Source organism: Euwallacea fornicatus, chromosome 10, assembly GCF_040115645.1.
Source record: "Euwallacea fornicatus isolate EFF26 chromosome 10, ASM4011564v1, whole genome shotgun sequence".
In the NCBI taxonomy this organism is placed as follows: domain Eukaryota; kingdom Metazoa; phylum Arthropoda; class Insecta; order Coleoptera; family Curculionidae; genus Euwallacea; species Euwallacea fornicatus.
This window is the reverse complement of record NC_089550.1, coordinates 4759744-4784187: the sequence shown is the minus strand read 5'-3', so window position 1 is coordinate 4784187 and position 24444 is coordinate 4759744. Positions and strand designations below refer to the sequence as shown.

Sequence of the window (24444 nt, the reverse complement as noted above, 5' to 3'; positions counted from 1 at the left end):
TATTTTAAAATTTCGAAACAACAGCTGTAAAGAGGAACTAATAATAGTTGTAGGGTATAAAAACACTTAAATTTTTAAAGCTCCTATAGGTTCACCGATGCTGTAGTACCATACGAGCCACCTGCTCTTTTGTGCTTCAGTCCCTATAGTATATATATTAAATCAGCCTTCAACGTTATTTAGCTTGGAATAAAATTCCCGTAAATCCAATCAACACTTACATCAACAGGGAAGCTTTCGCTACAACAGGGACATTTACGAACGACACGCTCTCCGAAGAAATTCCTTTGACATAATGTTACATAAATCCTTCTTCGGTTCTCTTAAACCAGGAAATTTTCTACCATCTATCTCTATGTAATGCATAGATATACTCCCACATTTTTACGTCTTATAACATCCGAACTAATATCGCGGGTATAAAATCCAACTAGAGCTTTTGTGTGGCTGAGATCGATTTATACTTTTGAACATTAAAGGAAATGAGATTCTTACATTTTCACCGCTATGTTGCTTCTAGATTTTTATATTAGTAATTTGCAAAGTGCACAAAAAGGTTGCATTTGCCCGCAGGAAGAGCATATAAAAGCAACGTTGTAATAAAAACTACAAAGGAAAGTATAAAAGAGAGTGTGAAAGCCATAAAGTCACGACAAATGTCTTTAGTCTTTCCATGTGTTTTTACTTACTTTATGATATTCATGAAGTGCAGAGGAGTAAGGCACAGTGCAAACACCAAAACCACAGAAACCAACATTTTTGCCGCTTTTCTTCGGGATTTCAGTTGTCCTTCTGTGCTCGTGTTCATATTCATTGAAAAAGTGTTCTCCCCTGATCGATTTGAGCCAGCTGGGGGCAATCTGTGAGTCAATAATAATATTATACCAAAACTGAGATTTACCTGGACGTTGGTCATTATTTGATCTCCAAAGAATCATGACGATTTTGGTATAGGCCACTGACATGAAGATCAAAGGAAGAACGAAGAATATTATGGTCTTGACTATGAAGTAAATTTTGTCGATCTTTTGACCCCAAGCAGGAACGCATTGCGTCAAATAAATTTCGAAGTCCTGGTATGGTACTGTCCTGAGGGAGTACGTTTCTGGTATCTCTGCGAAGAATAAATTTATATTCAAATTATTCGTTAAACAAACACTCTCAAGTGGTTAATTATGCTAGAACTTATGCTAGATTTCAAATAATGATTAACGCGCAAGAGACTGTAATAGCTACGTTTTTGTGTAGACAACAAATAATAATTTATTGTAAAATCAATAATTAAATCACAATCATCTATAGGCAATCGATACAGAAAGCGAAACTTAAAATTTATTTAATTGAGTTTTGTTTTAGCATTGTCGAAATTCCTTAATTGTGTATTATTACAACATGTTTAAGTGTAAATCGATAACGTTTCCTTGGAACATCGACTTTTCCTTGGAAACATACGACCTTAATCAGTATTTATTTTAGTCTCGAAATGATGAACCATCATACTGCTGACAACGATAACAAACACACTGATAAAATCATTAAAATTATTGTACAGGATATAGCAGCCAGGGAGCACTTGAAAAATACATAAAATAATTATACGGTGAAAGCATGAAACATGCCCTTAGTTTGTACTTGCTGGAACACCCTGTATATACGAAGAAAAACGTATCAAAACCGTTTAAATGGAAAATTATTAAAACTCAAAACAGTAATTGAAAATGATTTCAAAATATTCAACTTATACAATTTTTTTATTTTTCGTAAGTTACTGCACGCATAATCAGCACTTCTGAGTAACTTGAAGTTTCTAATAAGTAACAATCACATTATTATTTAATTCAGGAAATGCGTATAATTCTTTACGACGTAACTACATAATCTCTGACGCAAAGATGACCTTCATCTCTACAAAATAATCACATTTATGATCGTTACCTCTTACACCCTAATATTAAGCCCATCACCCAAACATAAATTACACAACAGTAGACGTCTATACAGGGTGTCTATTAAACATACGGAAGAAATTCAAGGGGTCATTCCTTGGACTATTCTAATAATTATCTTCGGAACGAAAAGGCTTTTTAAAAACCATCAAAAGGCAAAATATTATTGGAATTGTCTAGGGAATTACCCATTAAATTTTTGCCATATGTTTAATGGACAACCTGTATTGTAAATCTGTTTATTTTCAGTCCCTAATCAATCGACAGCTTTATTGGAAATATTACCTTATCTTGTCGGAAAATTCAACTACCTGCCAAGTGTTCTTAAAATATGAAATAGATAATAGAGATATGGAGATTACTAACTCTATCGCACATATTACCCGCGCTATAGTTGTGGATAAGTGTCTATGTTATGTCTTTCTTAATGGTAATTCTGCAGGGTAATATAATAGTGAAATCCAGGGTGTTATAATGGAAGTTAGTGACTAAATTTGCAGGGAGTTCTTTAGGGAAATTCATAACGGTATTATTTTTATTAGTGTTATTAGTTTAAAGTATTATTAAGAGTTTCAGTGACTTTTTATTGATTTAACAAAAGACGATGTAAACAGACTACTTAGAACCATTAGATTACCATAAAAAATAAAGTGTGCCACATATCGTCGTAACGAGTTTACAGTGTTTACATGGAAGAGATATGATAATTATGATAGAAAATCATTTACACCCTCCAAAAAGATATGACTAGGCGCTTTCCCCTTCAACGTATGTATATGCTCACAGATAATTTATCTCACATATTATTACTTTATGAGTGGCAATTAATGGAAATGCATTTTCAGTACAGATATTTTTTTGCGTTCCAGATAAGTTTTTCTCTGAAAGATCAGTTGTTCTTCACCTTGCCTAACTTTCAACCTTGAAAATGAACCTAACCGAAACTCCATTTAACCTCGACCAAAATACTCAACCGAATCTGAAAATAGCCACCGGGTCCGAATCTCACAATTATCCTCATAATTGGGGAGGAAGCAGCTACACCAACAAGGTCTACCTATTGCTCGCTGTTACCGTAGTCACAGTAGCGTTGTTAATTGTCGTTGGAATCCTCATTTATTTTTGCAGAAAGAGCAGAGGTAAGTTCAAAAACTTCATCAAAACTTCCATAATTTAAAGAGTTTATTTGCCACAATAAAAAATTAACTACGTAATTTATCAATATCTCCATGTGGGAGGATGATTAAAGACAATTCTTTTTACTTATCCCTCTGGAATTAACTTGAGATTACGTCGTTAGTAATGGAGATTAAGAGGCAGGCGATTTTTGGGTTGTTCTACAACTATAAAATAGCTTGCATAATGATTGGGATTAAACACTTCTAAGCCCTAGCTTTCAGGATATCCCAGGATTTAACTTGGCAACTTAGGATTTCCAGAAATTCCAATTCCCCCCTGTATTGTATTTAAGTATGCAACCGCCCCCTTCATGTTTAAATTTGAATTAGATTATTATCGTAGGTGTAAATATCCAATTCACGCTATATACAATGACACAATTTCCAGATATTAAGTACTTTCCACGAAAAAACATCTATAACAATTTAAGACTCTATTTACTGCATTTGAGCTGTGAAATCTATAACAAACTACGACAAATTCTCCGTTATGGGATCTTCTCCCACTTTCCTGGATAATAAGGAAGTTGCGGTTTTATCTGAAAATAGTACTTTAATGGGTGTCATAATGTAGACGTCGTGGGGATGATAAATGTTGGGCAGGTATAGAGAAGCCATGCACGTAAGGCTAATTTTTCAGCTGCGTACTTAAATAGGTAATTTTTCGCTTTAATGATTACTGAGGTGGGAATGTTTAGAAAGTCGAATTCAATATAGGAAACAGGGAAGGAGTTTGAATTTCGCAAAAAAAAAAGGAAATGCATTTCATTTATTAAATTAAGCGAGCTAAAAATACCATTATTTATTTTTTTAAATCTGCCTAAAGCGCGCTTGTTTAAATAGATTATCCTGTATATTAAGAAATGTGTCGAAAGGCCTTTTAAAACGATGCATCATATTCCCATATCCAAACCGCCATATATATTTCAATAATAAATGCTGCTTCATTCTCGAAACTCCATATGGGATTATCTGGGTATTTTTACCGAAACTAGTCGTTTAAGGCGATAACGAATGTAAACAAACAATAATTGTTTATCACTTCTGTCTCATTTCGAAGGTCTTTTGGTGAAGTTAAAAACGACAGAGAGACACTTCGAAGATGAAAAATACACTGATCTAAATCCAGGCCAGTGGCGTAGATAAGAAGTTAAATTTTGTGGCAATAATTTGCGATTTTTTCCCACGAACATATTTAGGAATAAGCCCTCACACACAAGCAGGGGTGCAAGTCCAAACTATTCGCAGTTAAAAGTAACTGCCAATAACACTCGTCCTATGCTACGGTTACTACGGTCAGACATTAAACTTGCCTAAAGTTAATGCACGTTAAGCAGATTTAGTGTCTAACGTTAAATAGGATACTCTGTATAATAGCGAATATAACAAAATCATATCTACAAAAAAAAACTAAAAAATTTTGCCTGATTTTACTGAGAAAATCTCCCGTAAATCTCGAAACAAAATCGATCCTGTGCGAATGAAGAATTTTTATTAATATTAATTAAATCAAATGAAATTGAAAAACTAATTAATTTGGTTCTTAACTAATTTTATTTATCGTTATGAAATGAAAATCCGCTCTTGTATATTTATTGCTTGTACTTATTTATTGCAGAAAGACGCGACAGCCAAAATTTCATCCTAGCGAACATAGAGCTGGAAACTGCCTCTCCCTCTCCAGAAAAAGATTCTGAATCTGGTGAACCCAAGAGGAACCATTTCCTCGCTATCAGAGGCGAAAACATTAAGATAACTGTCATAGATAACTATTAAGTTTTTGGCAAAAAATAGGTTTTAGCCCGTCTTTGGTATAGAATAAGTAAGTTTATTATTACAGGGAAAGTATTGTAAAATATCTTTTTGTTTACCGAAATCCTTAGGCTGACTTTAAGTTGTTTCCTTATCGGAGATGACATGCCATTAAAGTGGTATTATTAACACCATAATAAAAGTTTTGATTCAAGATCGTTTACCACCTATTTTGTACATAATTCATTTGATTTAATACAAATTTATTACTGAAAAATTCTTAATTTTGTCTAATATTAAAGCAAAATTTATGTTATTACGAAATACATAGATTTTAAAGATTTCACTGATTGAAACGAATAAAACAACGGCGGTTTTCAACTAAAAGGTTTTAGTTGGTATCAAGTAAAAAATGATTGATCTATATGGGAAATATTATTCGCAGCGAATTTCGTGCTCATAGATAAAAAAAAATGGCAAAGCCATGCTCGTAAATATGTGGAAGCAATCCAAATCCATTAATAATAAATATGGGTTATGACACGTGAAATATGTTCTGGGAAAATGCGACGAAGCATAATGGATGAATCGGTTTTTGCTGCTATATTATTATTTGTTATTGATTTCAAGTGCAATGAATCTGAATAAATAAAAACCAAACTGCGTTAACTAAATCAGTCTGAAGAGGTTACCCGCGCTTAAACTATCGAAACGCCCGTCTCTATTCGGGAAACTTGGAGTAGAACTCTTCCAAGGAATGACGTCAAACTGACGAGAGTTTGCTGATATTGTCCATGACTGAACTGTATTGACTGACCCATTGTGTTGTCATTCCCAGGGAGAGTTCTCGCATATTCCAGATTTTGAGGTGGGTTTCGTTGTAGAATTCTATTTGGTAGGTTCACCTCCTCCATAAATTTTCTATGATATAGTAAAGCTGAAAAAATCAAAAATGTTATGACAAAAAAACGATTTCGTCGAGAGGTCCAAGGCTGGTAAAAAACACAGAGGAAACCCAATGTAAATCTATTGTTATTATTCTACTGGCCAATCACCCTGCAATGTAATTAAAGTCCTGACTAGCTAAAATGCCGCCTAAAAACGTCTCTAATTCTTGTCTTTTGCGCATTCTTAATAATCTAATAAAATCTAACACTTTCTGGCTGCTCTCAAGACTGCTTATTCAATGAGATTTTCAAATTCTTAACAGAAACCAGCGCTTTGTTAAAATAATTTGAATAATTCAGAACAATATTCTGTTCACTTGGGCATTTTATTGTCCTCTTTTGTGCTTTGCGTCCGTGGATTTAATGAAATATACATAGAGATACTTTGTATTAGACACATGGGTATAAGACCTACTTTGTAAAACTTGCTCGTAAAAGAAATTCGGACAAAGATATTTTTATTATTTTATGAGGATGAAAAAGAGGGATATTTATTGGGACTTTTTACCAAAAGGAAACATTTCCACTTTTATCACGTTAAATATTAGAGTGTTTGCAATCATTGACTTTATAGTTTTGTTTTTCCTTTTTTTGTGCAGTTTCCAATAGAACACTAACTAGCCGAATGGGAGATATAGAAGCGTAGCTCGTTAACGCCATAATAATCTGTCATAGGCAGCAACCAAGGGATCGCTTTTTTAGAAAAATTACCCTTTTCACTAGGTGATAATTATTTTCATTACGAAATAATTAAAATCTCCCCAAATAAGCAAGCAAGTACGATACCCGTTCAAACACCAAAAGCCCCGCATTCCTGAGCTTTTGTGCTAAATCATAGAATTTGTCTACGGATGGCGGTTGTATCTCTATAGTAGGCCCTTTCCATATATCCCCGTGCCACCATTACTCTAACGCAATTTTTCGATTATTGACATAGTGCGTAGCCCTTAGGCAAACGATTAATCAACAAAGATACAAGATCAATAGTCGATGGTTATCGGGTTGGCTTTTTGGATCTTTGAGAATCGTCCAGTCTGATCTGCGATAGCTATTTTTATAAGATTAGAGTAGATTCGCTATGAAGTCAATTCCTTAGCAGCATAATAAATAAAATTAACTCCATTTCAGTACTAATTTATCACTGAACGTAGGAAATCGAATACTTAAAATTCGGTGAGTCGGGAACCCTTGAATTTGAAAGTGGACATGAAGATTTTCAGAGCATTCTGAGAAGTTGCTGAAGAAGCGTGAAACGGTCAGCACCTTAGTGCTGACTATATTCATTGAATTTTAAACTTCACGTGCACCACTTGACAACAACAAAAAACGAAATAAATCAAAGTCAGTGTTTTTGAATGCACTTTCCGGAAGTGTCTGCTAGCTCTGTACCACGAGATAAATCACTTTTGAAAGTTCTAATGATCCGGACTGCAATTCGAGCTCCAATTATTACCTTCGCATAACTTTCAATCTGCACCATTCTACCAATCTAAATCTGTATTACACATTCAACTAATATAAGCTAATACCAGCACCACTGATATCACAGTGCAAACAATAAACTCAATTACTATTCCAACACTACAGCTTGTTATAACCAACTTACAACTGGGCCTAACTAGGCATGATCTGAGCCAATTATTATCAAATCGGTTGTGCATTAATACCAGAATTAATTTACACGGATCCCAAATTTTGCTTAAATTTCGTTGTGCTGTCAGTCAATATTTCTACAAAATCACCACGTGTTGCTCTGATAACGATTACGTAACAAGTCAAATAATCAGCCCAATATGAACCGAATCAACTCAGAGGAAATTACTTCCAAGTCATGCGTTAACGTTAATTAAACTGACATCCCTGACGGGTTTTAAAAAATGCATAACTTTTAATGAACTCGAAAGAGGCCAAATATTTTGCCGGACGGGCCACGTTAATTTGACTCTCACTCTCTTGAAAGAGCAAAAATAAAACACCTCGGCTTGGGAAATAGCTAATAGTTGCTAAATTCAGGCAAATGTTTTTTTTTAGACTAAAATGGGTTTTTCCTACTTTTCTATTTCTATTACTATGAATGGAGCTTACGGCAAACTGTGGAGAGTATCCAGATGATGCATATAGCACCTTGAGCCTTCGCAGTGGTGGTCCTGAAAGATAGAGGGTAGCAAAATGCGTACCATCTGTCTATGGAGATGTAGGTCAAGGTGAGGATGGAGACTGTTACTGAGACTGACTGAAAAAATAAATAAAAATAGTCAAATATTTACTTTCACTGCAAGATCAAATTCGTAAATACATAACGTATCAACTACAGTACAAGTTCATAAACCATGACAGTTCATAAAAACGTACAGAATTTCTCAAAAGGCTTTAAATTCGAAAGTTGACTACTTCATTCAGTATTAGATGATATTTTTAGCAAATCATTTCTTCAGTAACGTGCAATATCTCGAAATCCTCTGGAGTATTAGTGAAAAAATGGAGCTCCTCTAATCCTAAGTAAACTGTTAGCTCTTAAGAAAATTCTTGAAAATTTTATCTTGAGTATATTTCTGGAACTTCATTTAAAATTCACCGACTTTGAGGAAAATTATTTAAATGTTTAATGGAAACTAGTTTTTGTAACGAAGGAAGCTGCCCTTCTTTTTAACATTTCACTCAATTCCCTGGACTTTTAAGAGTTGAAGGAAACTCCCCGAACTTCTTTCTTTCTCCTTTGTAATATGAATCGCCTCAAGACAAATACCCTGAACTTTTACCAAAATGAAGTTACTTTACCTTTGCGAAATCTGAACCAACCTTTAAGAAAATTCTCCGATTTTCTGAGAACAGGATTTCAACACACAGGAGTAATTTATAAAGTAGTACAGAGTAGCTGAAATCTTAACCATTTTTCTTGAAAATTGCACAGCTTTTGCTTTGTCATGCTAATAGCTCGCGCCTCATATTTAAAGGAGAATTCATTGTTTTAACTAAGGAACATAAATTCATAGAAGTAGGTAAGAAATAATGAATTTATTCCCAACTAACCGGTGCTAACCCTACCAAATCAGAGCATAAACGGGATTCGCTTGCTCATATCCCCTAAGAGCTTACTCAACATGCATAAAGCAGCTTTCAGCCACGATTTATCTCTTTAATATTATCCGGATATTCACATCCGCTTGTTTGAAAACCAAATTCTTACTTTTTTATTTAAATTTTAACAAATGTGTCAGGAAAATGAATATGCATTTGCCTTGGCTTAGTTCCCATAATAAATCGTAGATAAATCCACTTAGTAGTACCTACTCACAATCTCGATCTAAAATATGGCTTTCATGGTAAATTGGGTCTCAATTTCCTATTAGTTTTTGGTTGACACCAAATGGAGGAGTTGCAGGAGAAATTGGTTATAGAATTGCTATTACTACTACTATTAGTTCTAGTCCTCTGCTATTACACGAATGGTCCAGGCAAATGTTTTCCTTGAGGATTTCATTGGACTCCGGTGAGTTTCCTAATATTTGGACACACGTGGAGCAAATAAGAGAAAATATTGATTACGTGATGTTCTCTGTATATATGTGAAATTCTCCCCTAAAGCTACTTATACTTCCATAAGCAAATCTTGTGTTTATTTAACTAGAGGCTTTAGAGGATTATTGTAAAAAGCGTTCGGAGGTTAAGAGCTCTTTCTGCAGATCATTACTGGCCCCTATTTGTTGATGTTACAGGGGACGGAGGTTCCCTAGTAAAAGGAAGTGCTCTAAAGCTGTTGACGTTCCGGAGATTTTTTTGAGCTTTAAAGCAACATTCGATCAATTACGAGGAAGACATTGAGCAAGGAATGCGAGGTGTTAAATTTCACAGCCCGCCAACAATACTAAAAATTTTGTATGCGCATAATGTGTATAACGTAAAATACTTATTTTGTTCCAACATTTTATTCAGTCTGCAGATTTCCAAATACCCTTACATATTTATATGGTTATAGTGAAAAAAATCTAAAATTTTGCCTCTGATTTCTTATCTAACAATTATTCACCTAAAAGCGAAAACGGCTGCTTAAGAATACAAAATAGCTTCGTATTTCACTCCCAATTTAAAAGATTTAAAAGCTTTTTATGTCCCTGTAAATGGAAAAAAGAATATTGAAGGTTTTAAATTACTATGCAGTGGCTCAACTGTAGAAATGGAGAATTGGTCTAATCATGCAGAAAATTACTAAATAAATGCTGTTGGGTAATCAATATTCAGTTAAAGTCCCCTCGAACATAATTTAATGAAATTAAACTAGAAAATTATATGAAACGTAATAATATGATGAACAAGTATTTAATAGAAATCTAATAACCTGGCATGGATGTTAATTAGTGTTTATTACGTCAAAATAAACACTCGGGCACCTGATTGAAATACGTTTATTGCGAACTGATAGATGGTGCTTTTAGGGCCAGAAAAACATGTCCATGCATTACTCAGCGGAATTGAGCTTGCAGCTTCGGGTCATGGGTTATAAAAACTGAAAATATCCGGGGAATTCAAAACAGCTGGTAATGGCGTATTGTGTAAAGCTCTATTTTCATACTACTCCAGATTCTGCCTACATTAATTCCAGTAATTTGAAACACATAAATTAACCCTCCAAAGGAAAATAATTAATTGGACGATAATTTACATTTTTTTCATGAATATTTATGTCGTTTTGCTGAGGAACATTTTATATTGTTTTCCAGGTTGGTTGATGTCTCGATTTGAATATTTAATATTAAATTTTTAATTCGAATCCAAGATTCATCTTGAAAATTTGCCGTGTTCTGTTATCTACTGGGAAATTACAAATAGAGGATGTGCTGATGTTCTAGCATTGGATTTTCATTGCATGTATGGACACTCACATGGGAAGCATTGGCTATCATTATCTACCATAAAAGTTACATATCTCCGTGATTAATCGATGTTTTATGGTAATTTATGCATCACATTCCTTATTTTGCAGATAAATAGCTTATGTATGTCCGGAAGCCACAAGCATTTGAATATCAGTACCACTAAAAAGGAGAAAAACTAGCATAAAGGCTGCCAAAAGAGGAGGACACAGAGATATATTCATGCTAGTTCAGTTAAAGCAAAATTGCAAGTGATACCGTTAAAAGTTAATCAGGGTAATTTGCTTTTAAAGAAGAAATTATCCTCTAAACTGAGATATTAGCAATTCGGGTCTAAATTCAACACATAAACTTCACCCTCTTTTATACTCGAAACTCGATTTTTGGCTTAATGTATTCCAGTCAAACAAAAAATAAAACGTGTGCTAAATAACAATATTGAGCTGCTCTTTCCTTGTCAAAGCAGCACTAAATGGGAAGCCAAATGGAGAGGATTTGAAAAAATTCGTTTGCTAGATGGAAACATACGAGAGAGATAAATCATTAACATGGGTAAAAAAACGAAATGGGCATGAAAAAACTAAATCCAACATATTGTCCGATAACGAGTTAAATCAGGGAACTCGAGTGAGACTAAGTGGATTTGCAGCTTCAGTACAGCTTTTGATGCAAGACCTGCAGTCACATCTGAACTAAAATTAGAACTTTACTAAAAGATTCAATTTAAATTACATTAAAGCACCTGTCCACTTAATTCTCTTTAATAAGGGTATTAGAGTAGAATGAACGTTATTTAAGACATTACAGGAACACGACCTAACAAACAACTTAAAGTTAGGCTTATATTGAATTTTCTTTAGAAAAACGATTCACTGATAATTAGATTTTATGTTTGAACAGAGTCTGCTTTTAGGGCAATATGTGGTTGTTAAAGTAAAATAACAGTAGATATTAAGTGAAATTAAATTGAGGCTAAATTGAGAATTTAGGAAAATAAACAAGGAAAAAGATTCGGTTTCAGCAGGGGAAGCCAAGATTAGGAAGGCTATATCTTTCTACGTTTTGTGAAATGAAATATATAGGACGTATTTTATAGGATGTGTTTTATTTATAAATTGTCAACAACAGAGCTAGCGTATTTTATGTTCCAACTTTTCGTAGAATACAATAAACTCCGTTTTCCCAATTAGGCCTAATACAAATACGAAATATATACAAACCTGGTAATACTCAAATATACTCAACAAAACAAAACTCCCAACTGGAAATGATATTTTTCGTGCCTCAACACTCACAAAAAATATTAAATACATAAATATATATATATATTTTTTACATTCCTGACAATAAAATTAAATAAAAATTTTAAAAATAAAAAAGATTTCATGAAAATTTAAAACCTCAATGTTGTAAAACATCTCAGTTAAACGTCCGTTCTCGGTGTGTATCACGACATTCTCCTTTAAAGACGTCGCCATTCAAATCTTTATCTATGAAAAATTTACATTGAACCAAGGCAAACAAACATTAACCCCACTACACATTAAATCAAATGCTTTTCACACATAATTTTCTGGGTTTTAATCTTCTTGTATTGTTTAATCTCGTTTTCAAGTTGAGAATTGAAGGCGACGTTTTTTCTCTACGAATCTAGATATCAAGAAAATTTTTCTTATTTCGGATTTGAGAAATCATCTTTTCATTGCAAACATATATTAAAATAACGTCTCCCTTCAAACTAATCCCCAAAATATTCGACATTAAACCCTCAGCATACATCCCTAATATTTCCAATTAATAATTATTACTTATAAGGTTGCTACCCCCAAATCGGCGGAACGAAGGGTTCATATAATTTTAGTGTGTTCGTTATAGATTAACCCAGCTTTTAGTATTCAATTTCCAATGAATCTTTGCAAAATGAATGTAAAATGATAGAGTTATGCTGTAGGGTTTCTGACGGATTATCCCTTGAAGCATAAATATTCATTAAGTCTCAGAGGCATAATGAGTTTTGAGATGTAAATATTTTTTAAAGAATTAAATGTTTAGAGAGAATTATGAAAGAAAGGACAACGTACATTTTTCGTGTGAAAATAGGAAGATTGAGCACAACAGTTAGCATGCGAAAATTAAAAATAAAATAAATTAGTGCAATAATAGTGTAATATTAGACGAGCATGTAATGAGGACTATTAACCCGAATGGGGAACAGGCAACAGTCGGTACTCTGCTAAGAAATTAGTACGCACAAAAATGACTGAAATACACTACAACATTTCTTTCTCAATCAAGAACTTCTTAGCAGTCTAAACATTCAGCAGTACTGTTACCCGCCCTCCACCATTAAAGGCCATATAGAAAAAAATATTTTAAATGTGACTTGTGCATATATAAATTGTTCATTGTGCTTCTGCTATACTAGGACTATGACTGCTACAACTCTTCCAAATGCATCATCATTTCAGGTACTTTTCAATGAAACAAGTATACTTTCCATTGATCACTGATATTCATGCTGAAATCCTTCCTTGAATAATCAATACAGAAACTCATACAAGCAAAGATAGGCCTTGTGTAGTTTTATTTGTAGCATCCACTCAAGTTCTACCACGCCTCTATATTTTACCCGAAATTTCTGTTTAAATATCAATTTTCCCCTCCTCACATTAAACCGACTCTAGGAAATAGATTTCAAAAGCAAGGCTTCCCGTTCATTAAGCCTTTCCCACGTATTTCAGCTCCGTTCGATCTATGGAATCATCCGGAACTAGGAAAATAATAGGGCATAGTGGGTTTCCTGGTAATTTACGTGAAGAAGATAATCTTAGAACAGCGAAGTTCATTAAACAGGATTGTCAGAGATCAAAAAAGTTTCGAAAGCTCTTAGAAATTGAACATGTTAAGAAGGGACTCTGAGATCCCACGCAAAGGAAAAATGTTAAAATTCCTAAATTCATAAAGTTCGCGAAAATTGGGAAACATTCGGCCGAATACTAATGAGCCTCTATTTCATAAATTTTTTTAGAACATAAGAATTTGTGTTATACATTCTTTCCAAGCCTTTTATTAGGAAAATAAGTCATTTTATATTGGAACATAATATTATAAGAATAATCGATAGATTCCACAAGGTATCTGCACTACATTGAGCATTTTCTACACATTTTCAGTTAAAATGATTTTAACGATGACGTATAACGGTGAAAAAGAGCCAAAATATCTAATAAATGTAAGTGTTAAATTCTATAAAAAGTTTATTTGTTATAATAATCGATATTTATAAGCTTTTTAAGCATTAAAATCTATTCTTTGAATGCCTGTTTGGCTTTCATTTAGATTTCCCCTTGAGAAAAGCATCCTGGGTAAAAGGGCTTTAAAAGAAGCTTTTACAGCTACCTCAACGACTATACAATATATTCTCTAATACTTGAAAGCTTTAATACAAGCTTTCATAAAAGGCTGTAACAACCACATTAAGGGTGGAGCCTCCTTGTTTTAAATCTATTTTAAAGTCGCTTTAGAGCTTCTAAACTTCATTAATAACTTTCATTTTTGTTCTGAATTCCTTTTGATGGTCTCCCACAGATACCGAGACAGTGAAAGACGCGACGGGTTTCCCAGCTAATCAGTATTGTAACTCTAAATTAATGTGTTTTTTGTCAATTTCAATTCGAAAATTCACGCAAAACAGCCCTCGCATTTTCCCAAATTTTCTCGAATAATGGAAATATTCATTTAGATAAGTAACATTTCTTCCCACAAACACTAGATAATTGCTTCATTCATTCTAACACGTCTTTCTTCTATTGCAGAAATACGAATATCCGCACGTTTCTTAAAACGATTTATTTCCTTCTAGTTTTATCGAATTCAAAATGCTTTGGACCACAGACCGTGTGTACTGCACTTTGTTCTAAACCCTTTGAGCAAAACCAGAAAATCATAAATTTCAATTTAACAGAGAACAGGAAATACAGCTCCTTTGTTCGTCCTATAAACTTTCCAGGTAAACGCCATTTTGTGGCTGTTGTCTATGCGTATTTGTCCTTTTTGGTTCTTTTTGAGTTCATATTACTTTTGACTTACCGAATCCGAGATAAAGTCGTTCCAGGTGGAAGTGTTTTATATACAGGATGTCCGAGAAAAACGTATATTAGAGGATGACCAGAGAAGCGTTCTGTTACCTCGAATATTCTGCTCCTAAAAATTGCATTTTTCTGCCAAATTTGCAGCTAAAAATATTTATATGCTCTAAAATCTTTGCCAAAGACCGAAACACCCAATGGCAACTTTATACCAAGGCCCTCCTAATTACCTAAAGTTAATGCTAATTCCATTATCATTTTAAAACAATAATTACACAATTAAACAATACATTGTGAATTTCTAAAGTGCCCTTATTTTGAACTTGAATGGCTGTAAAGAAAGAAAATGGAAACGGAAATACGTAGTGTTTCGCGAAAGCTACAGTCTTCAGTAGGGAGTCATTTAATGGATATTACTTTTCCTTTACAGGGATATAAAGAGCTTAATCGAAGTTCCACTTTGTTACCAACTTTATATGGATTGGAAACTGGTGTTTCTGATTTTCGTTTTCGCTAAAAAAATGAAATTTTGTTCATGTCCACTGAATTTTTTTCGTTCAAACACATTTCACATTCACATTGTTTGCTGAACACACACACACTACTTCAAATTTTTCCATTCTTTCAGCCTTTTATAACGTAATTTCAAGCAAGATTTACTTTTTAAACAACTATTCGCTTTTTCATGCTGACGAATTTTCAATTTTCCACCATAAGTTTGGCATAGGATGTGGTTCGCGTAGGGATAGATAGTGGCTGTAAATCTTCTATGAAGATAATCTAGCGAAATTGAAAGTTTATCGATCTTTAGGTATCTACTTTTCAATTGAAAGAGAGATTTATTTCTAGTTTTTCCTTGGAAGCTTTTCAAATGAAACATGAGTGTTTAGTGACGAGCACTTTTTGAATACATGCAGCGAACCAACTCCAAATAAAAGAAATATAAAGAATGGAAACTTTTATCCGGTTTATGGTAGTTTGAGTCTGTTCAAACTGTCATTGAGGCAAACAATGTGTGGCTCAATAGTTGACACGAATATAAAGAGCTGAATTTTCAACGGCTGAATAATAGAGCAAAAATTGGTTTCAATATTGGGAAATATGACTACAAAGTTTGCCTAATGGAGAGGAATTTGTTTTTGCCGGTTTGTTGATTGGAAAATTAATCGAAAATAACAAAGAAGGGTCGAAAATAAACTAATGATTTATGAATGCTGGTTTACGTTCCTCCTGGTTGAAAAAGGTTACAAACCAAAGGGAATCATAACTTCGATACTGTAAGCTTGAAAATAGTCAAACGCCATGGGACTATTATACCCATGAATTTTGCACCTCGGGAGACTACCTCTTTCGTCATCGCGAGTTGTGCAACACACTTAAGCCCCTTCCTCAAAGCTACTATTATTAGCCCTCCAGGTCCCAGCAAGTCTTCATTGGGTCACTCTCGACCATCAATTTCATATGTCCTCCAACGTCACTGATGTCCGAAGGCGATGTTACTGTCTAGAGGCGTAACCTTCCGACAACAGTAGATAAATTTCCTGCGAGACTTCGACATAAAAGGCCCATGGATAATCTTAGTTCTTCTCGAAACATGGTATTGGATAGTTTTCTTCCTGGTGATTCGTGAACAGCTGTGTGGGTCCAACTCAACCTATCAAAATCTGCTCGTTGGGTCCATGGTTGAAAATCATTTTGCGTTAGCTGAAGTGTTCGCAAAATCCATGATTAATGGGTGTATTCATTGGTTCTGATAAGTAAATCTAATTTTTATCACTTAATTGCAGCAATTAAACATCGTTTTGAGTAGTTATGGTGAAAGATAATTGATTTTATGAATAGATGAAATGAGCGATATATCCACTACAAGGAAAAGCTTCATTTCTTGCTTTCGTTTAGGAGTTATGGCGTAACACTCGACTAGAACGGTACTGCGGTACCAACAAAAATTATTCATCGTGTTACCGATTTTTTTAATTTAAAGCCGATTTTCTTGTAATCGACTATTTATCACGTTCAAATAAAAAATACTAAAAATATGTTTTAGGGCACAAGGAAGCATTAGAATACCTTCCTTGTATTCGAATCCTACGTTTGCAAAAAAATACATTCGAATTCAATGACTTTTTCGTCACTAACTGAAAGCTGAAACATTTATTGGAGAAAATACTAAATATCTCCATAATAAATTTTGATAAATACGGCTGAAGCTCAATAAAAGTAATAGGCAAAATTCCCTTTTAGAGGCTTTCCAAGCTGCTAAACGATGACGCAATTTGCTAGATATCAGTAGAACACGGAAAGGAAACTTCTCGGAAACCCACATCTATTAAGAATCCATTATTTGATGATGTTTTAAATTATGAATTTGCACGAGGGTCCAAAAACGTTGCTTTTGTATAATGGAACGTTCTGTGTAATGAAAAAGAAAATAACTAGTGTCGGAAAGTTCAAAATGAGCTTTTGAGTTTTAAAATACCTGGAATAACGTATGTACGGGGCAAGTTTGCGTTTGTTCTTTTGCCGTCTTACCCCAGACGCAAGGGTGGCACAGTTGGTTGGCAGTGCCGAGGTGAACTGTATGTGTTTTGCGTAGATTTTAATTTTGTTCGAAAGACCAAAGCTTATTTGGTGCTGAACCGATGCAGTATAAAACACACTTGTATCTGTCTCACTAAATTTTCAATACTACTGTACAGGTGATAAAAATCATAAAAAATTGTAAAATTAGAGCAAACTAGAAAAACACAAGCGATCACCGATTGTTAAGAAACTTTGACGATTGGGAGTTTTCCTTGAACAGGGCAAATGATATATGAATTGAGAGCAGTATTGGAGTCCTACTAAGACTGTAGGAGTTAAAAAGAGAATAGGAGAGATGTTGAAGAGGCGTTACGTGTTGTGTGAGAGATTTTATGAGACTGATCCAAATCTCAATTTTTCCCACCGAATGTGCACCTCATGTTATCCATTTATATTTTTACCACCTCATAGTCATACCAATTAATGTGAATTATTAGTGCTGAGGACTAAGAATTACTTATCAATACAGTGCCATGAAGGTGTGAGAAAAATGATGGGTGAGGAGAGTTATGAGTGTGGGAAGACTGTGGAATGTGTATGCAGTTGACTAATGTAAACACTGCCCTTAAGGGTGATTAATAAGGGTTTACGTTGGCAACATAAAAAGAAGTTCTATTAGTGGGTGAAGATGTTGGGTATTTTCCCAATAACGTGTGAAACTCAAATCGCATTGCTGAGAATCTGAAACCTCAAGCGTGGCATCCAGCATTCTTATAAGGAGCAGATCTGTTAATCCAGGTGATAAATAGCTACTTGTTTCTCTCTATTCACACTTTGGTTATCGACCCCTTTTTTTATTTATTAATAGCGCTAAAATGATATTAAGTTCAATAAAACTCGCTCTTGTGTAAAACGCTAATTTACATAGCAAAACGGCTTACATATATTGCGTCTTTGCCCGGAATTCCTCATACCCTGAACGCAGGAAAAGCTCATTTTACACCAATAAAATTTCTTGTCTTGGATAGAAATACATATACCAATTTTTGGCTTCGTTGAAGATATAGACATTGTTCTGTAAATCCCGTACCTGTTCGAAAGCATGACATCGCAATCTGATATATTTCCTGCATTGTAAAATTTCAGACTTTTGATTTTTCAGCTCGAGAGGGAAATAGGTAAATTCAGCCTGTAACTTTAAAATTCCATTTATTGCAAAAATACACGCTAAACCAGGACCTTTTAAGCAAATCCCACATCAGCTCATAAATTGACGTAGATGTACTTAATGGAACAACAATAGAACTTTTCACAAGATAAACTCCCCAATATTCGATTCTTGCTCCCCTTGGGTGATTTTTTATCATCAAACGGGAAAAGCAAATTGAGTTCTGGATATTTGAAATTCAATAGATCTTTTAGGGTTATTTTTAGGAAGAATAAAACGGGTGTTTGTCTAATAAAACGAAGAGAGGTTTGTTCGTGTGACACGTCATTTGAATAAATGTTGGGAAACTGAAATTATCCGCGAGCATTTGAAAACATTAAGGAGGATAGATTTCTCTCTGGAGCAATATTATGAGAAACTTTCCAATTTCGGTTGAATTTTAAATGGCTTAAACAGCCGCTAATTTTTAAGAGCATACTTTCTTAATTAAAAACTTCAAATTGCCTTGTATAGTTTCCTCGAGTAAGCCTTCGGATTTTAATTTGAATTCGAAAACAAATGGAAAAGTAAACAAACTTCGAACTTCTCAAAAGAGAGTCTGTTAGTCAGTAGTTACTAAATATGCATTACAACTTCAAAGGTAAATGTCACGTTATAACATGTTAAGGTGAAGCAGCAAATTTCCCTGAAGTGGCCTTAAATAAAGGTGTTTCTAATTAGGAAAATTGCAACTTACAAGAATTGTGGAAGAATTAATGGAAGAAACTCGGAATTTAACAAACAAGCGTTGAAATTGAAAACCGCAATTGATGGCCCTACCCTTTAGGAAAGCCTTTGTTCTTTAGGTAATTATTTACGGAGCCAAATGGAAGTAATTTGACTGAACAGACACCATCGAGTTTTCCTTCTCATTGTCGTAAGAAAACAACTGGGTCTTTATAATCTCTAATGCAGTTTGGCTATAGTAAGTTGCTGATAAAAGAGATCATAAAAGAGATGATAAAAGTTTTATGGCAATATTGAGAGATACTGTTTTTCATATTGGATGAAACAGAAGCCCCTAGAGAGCACCGATGAATTTTATTCCATATTTGAAATTTCAAAGGTACAGTTAAGTCTCAAGTAAGTTTATTTGAACGAGCATGTTTTTACTGGCATATTGGTTAACTATTCAGACGATACAGCTAGTAACAGTGTTCGGCCTTTTCGGCGAAGAAATGGTAACGTTCTTTAAATTTCTTAGCATATAACCTCTAACGCTCTTTATTGTTTTTCCCAGGTTCTATAAGTAAAAATATGAACAGAAAATGTTTACAAGTGGACTTCTGATTTTAGGTTTAGCCAAATTTGAAATACAACACTTTGAAAATTACGAAAAACTGTGTCGCACAAAAAACTTACTTGTAGCAAATTTCAAGATTTTTTCTCATCATTATCTTCTCCTACCTCACTATCATCAGCTACAGTAAACATAGCCCTCGATGTTTCAAAATCAAAGGTTTTCCTCTATATGAAACATTAGCATTGAAGAAATGTTATTCTCATACATACTTCATGATCTTGATGTCAAAGGAATCTAATATTTTACCTGTAAACGTAGGGGGTGTGAGGACTTATTTGCCTCACGTCTCAGGCATGGTAAAGTATAGACGTGATGGCTAAGAGCCAAATTCCATAATATTGTCGCCTGGGGACCGAAGAGTAATGAATTGAGTTATCCCTGAAATATGAAAGAAAAAGGGGGAATATGCTTTAGACTTGTGCGCCTTTTGGAGTCATCGTGTCTTCAAAATATTATATTTATAGTCCTAAATATGCTAAAAAATTGCGGACATCTACGCAAAGTTTGCTCACAGTTATATAAATATTAGGTGGTGTGGTATGAAATGAGTAGAATTGAATTGAAACTTTAGTAATTTTTTTTTCATATGAAATGTTTTTATTGTCAATCGAAATATGCACCACCATTATCAATACACTTCTGCCATTTAACGGGAAGTTCATTGATTCCCCTGCTGTAAAAGCCTGCAGGCCGGGAGTCGATAAACTCGTGGAAGGCAGCTTTCACAGCCTCGTCGGAGTTGAATGTTTTCCCTACCAGGAAGTTATCCAAATTTTGAAAGAAGTGGTAAGCAGTGGGTGCTAAGTCGGGTGAATACAGTGGATGACGAAGAGTTTCCAATTCCAACTCCTGTAGCTTGGCCAAGGTGACTTGTGCGGTGTGTGGCCGAGCGTTGTCGTGCAACAATAGCGGTGCGCTTCGATTAACTAATCTTGGCTGCTTAACCGACAGTTGCCTGATCATTTCGGCCAGTTGTCGGCAGTAGACATCAGCCGTAATCGATTCACCAGGTTTCATGAAGCTGTGATGGATGACACCTGCGTTGGGCCACTAAACGGACACCATAAGCTTCTTTTGATGAAGATTTTTTTTCGCACAATGTTTTGGTGGTTCATCTTGATCCAACCACTGCGATGAACGTCTGGTATTGTCATATAGAATCCATTTCTCATCACAAGTAACAATCCGATTCAAAAATGGATCGTTATCATACCGGCACAACAAAGAAACACAAGCTTCGAGACGTCGTTCTTTCTGTATGTCGCTCAACTCATGCGGTACCCATTTGTCCAGCTTTTTCACCTCACCAATTTCAGCCAAATGAGTCAATATTGTTTTTTTGGTTACACTGAGTATTAACGAAAATTCGAACGCACTTTGACGTGGATTCGCTTCCACCGCGGCTTTCAGATGATCGTTATCCACTTGAGTTTCAGGTCGTCCACGTGGTTCAATTGTTAGGTCAAAATTGCCAGAACGAAATTTCATGAACCAACGAGATACTGTTTGCTGTGAAGTGACTTCAGTACCAAACACATCATTAATATTGCGAGCCGTCTGAGCTGTTATGGTTCCACGGTGGAATTCATATTTCATTAACGAAGCAATTTCACTATTTTGCAAGGCTGCACAAAAATTTTTATAAAAATAAAAGTTTTCAATAATTTTTAACACTAAACTCTGATCAAAAGAGGAAGAATGTGCCTTTTCCACATGAAAAAGTCAAGTCCAAATATAGATTTAGAGTGAAGTTATTCGCAGTTGAATGTGGCATTTCGAGAATCTACTCATTTCATACTACACGACCTAATATTTTATTAAGTGCGAACCTGATTTTTTCCCTGAAACTATCAAATGTCGGAGTAAAATTTTAATGTCATTAGTACTGGTTTAGGTTTCTGTGCCATCGGTTGAAAATACTTTTTACGTCTCTTTAAATTAAAATTCTGTGGAAAAACCAAATATGGAGTAAATCACGCAGGGTTGGCCATATAAACGTCCATACACTTTTGAGTAGAATTTGTGAACCTGGCATACCGAAACTCCTGTGGACTTGGTCAAATTCGAGCTTCGACCCTAAATGTTGCAGAGTTTGGTATTGACTAAACAAATTTTCATTCAAAGCCTTTTTATAAATTTCCCATTCCAATCATCTGGAACTATAATATCCAAATCACGAACGTCCTAAATTGTGGACAAATATGAAACTCTCATATTTAAATTCTTTTAAACATACATTTTTCCCAGCCTCGGGACAATTTTTGCCCGCATTTTCTGCCAAGCATTTTTTAAATCAGATACACCTGCCTAAATCTCCGAAATATTAGAAAGGCAACTGTTGGCAAACACACCTTCATTACCATTCGGTCCTCCAATATATAAAGTTTCTAAGTTTGGAAGATGGCCATCACGTGTGTACCTTGCCTAAGATGGAACGTGAGACAAATAAAATTTTGTGTCTTTTAACTGAAAAACAAAGGTAAAAAATGTCCTCTTGAATGGAAAATAGATTTAAAATACGTGACTGTTTTTAACAGTGCGCTAGGATTTGTTAAGATTACTGCCTCTATAAGTAATAGTAAAATTCGTGAGTTTCAGTAAAATATGGGAACATCTCGGTTTCTGCGTCGTAAAGCATTCAAGTTAGATGCAAGTATTAAATAACTTGATAGTATGTGAAATCCATGAAATTGAAGAAAAATTTCACTGTGCTACGAAATTTAACTGGTGTTAATAAATCTGATGTGGCGGCGCAACTAGATATTGAAAAGAGACCATTAATTGGACACAACCCACGGCTCATTCAAAGCCTGGTTATTAAATTTCAACTAAATATTTACCATATTGTAATGATCCATAATATAACGAAGCTTAATGCTGTTAAGTTTTGTATGGCGTGGTAGATATTTGAATTATGATATGGTAAAATATCTTTGAATAGGGGGAAATTTAACGAGTTATGTTCCAATCGCTGCATAGAGCGGATTGTTATAAAACTCGAAGAGACACTGCCTACAGAGAATACTTTTGTCAGGACCAACGTTAATTCTTCATAAGCCTATATATTGGTGGACTTGGCCAATTCCCACCTGTTCTATGTTATATGCGTGGGTTGTCAAACTTTATCTAGTTTATGAGACTTGAGGGCTGTATGGACGCTACCGCGAAGGAACTGTATGCAGATTTCGCACATGGCCCAGGGCGTGAGAAATCTTTGTTACATTGGCCAGGCCTCACGAAAATCACTAATTCTAGATAATGATTGCAAAAACCTTTTAAGGTTTTGTATTTCCATAATTTTGTATAAAACAGACACACCATACCGTGGGAATCGATCTACGGCAGTTCTGATTGGCGAGTAAGTAGGCGGAGGGAGGCTGAAAATTACGAACTTGGTCGCCACCACCGTCGAAACCAAAAAAGTCTCAAGAATTTTCCAGATTAGTTTTTTTCCGAATTCTCTTGCCAACTACACGCAAATAACCTCATTCCATTTTTTCGTTATATTCTTCAATTTTTATAAGCCAGTGCGGTTCTGAGCAATATCCAGCTATCAAAATAAAGTGCATATGTTACCGAATTACCAGGCCTTTGTTTTGTGAACCTTTGCTTCAGGGGTATAAACGGGTAGTTGCATTCCGGGGCAAAACAACTTTATTCTTAGATATTAAAGATCCACACAGAAAATCTAAGCTCTCATAACTGAAGCTTTCTCAATCTTGAAACTGCAAAAATATTCGCTCGTGTTCTCTTCCTCTAATGGTTTTGGTATTTCGTCACACCATGGGAAAATATGACGAATATACAGATTCTGCCAGATATCACAATAGAAAAACTGGAATGGGACAAACGTAAGAGTATTTTTATAACAAAAAACCGCTAATAAAGTACGGAAGGACATGTAATACTTAAAGTGATCTGAAAGATCGTGGAACGAAACCTCCTTCTGAAAACATTTTTCCTCTCAGCAGTATTTTGTTCTTTGATAATAATTTATAGATCTAAATGGAGCTAATTTACTCAATTAGAGTCCATCGAAAACTCCCTTTCCCTCCATTGCGACCAAATCTTTTTCGTTGCTTTCGCATAACGAAGGAATTTGAGGTAATGGGGACTTCGCAACGACGCAGGGGAGTTTCGTGTAAGAGGTAACAAGCAAAGATTTCGACCTATGGTAATATCTTTGCCCTGTCTTTTTCGAATTCACATCAAACTTTACTGGCACCTCTGTTTATTTTTCTGACCTCATATTGTCGATACCATAACTAAACCACATGAAAGCAATCGAACTTGTTTGCTAAAAGAAAAAACTACAAAAAGAAAAACTACAAAAAGAAAAACTACAAAAAGAAAAACTTCAAAACACGTCGTTAATCATTTGAGTGTCGTGAACGATATTTGAGGTTATCCTGTATAACGAAATAGGGGATTGATACCAATTTATTTCTAGTTAATGATATTTTGACTAGAAAATAAATCGTTTATAGTATGAAAACATCCCAAATTTAGTGCGAACGAGGGTTCGATTTTAATTTTAAAAGTGTTAAAAGCTCTATTAATATCAGTTATAAGCGAGAATAATTATCCACTTGCGTATATTCGAATTATTGAATTTAGAAGTTCAAAATG

The 24444-nt window shown here is 34.6% G+C and overlaps 1 protein-coding gene and 1 long non-coding RNA gene across 8 annotated transcripts in view; one reads left to right on the top strand and one right to left on the bottom strand.

Moving 5' to 3' along the window:
- The window catches only part of LOC136341690 (orexin receptor type 2-like), a 62989-nt gene that overhangs the window by 5512 nt on the left and 33033 nt on the right, over positions 1-24444 (bottom strand). For all 7 annotated transcript variants that reach the window (XM_066286924.1, XM_066286925.1, XM_066286923.1 and 4 more), the window contains 3 exons: positions 7909-8056; positions 902-1114; positions 690-849 (listed from right to left, as the gene is read on the bottom strand). In XM_066286924.1, the coding sequence (XP_066143021.1) occupies positions 690-849; positions 902-1114; positions 7909-8056 (521 nt within the window). The remainder of the gene's footprint in view (positions 1-689; positions 850-901; positions 1115-7908; positions 8057-24444) is intronic.
- LOC136341692 (uncharacterized) lies at positions 2119-5550 on the top strand. Its single transcript, XR_010732533.1, has 3 exons — positions 2119-2714; positions 2816-3085; positions 4743-5550. It is a non-coding gene; the product is annotated as an uncharacterized lncRNA (long non-coding RNA).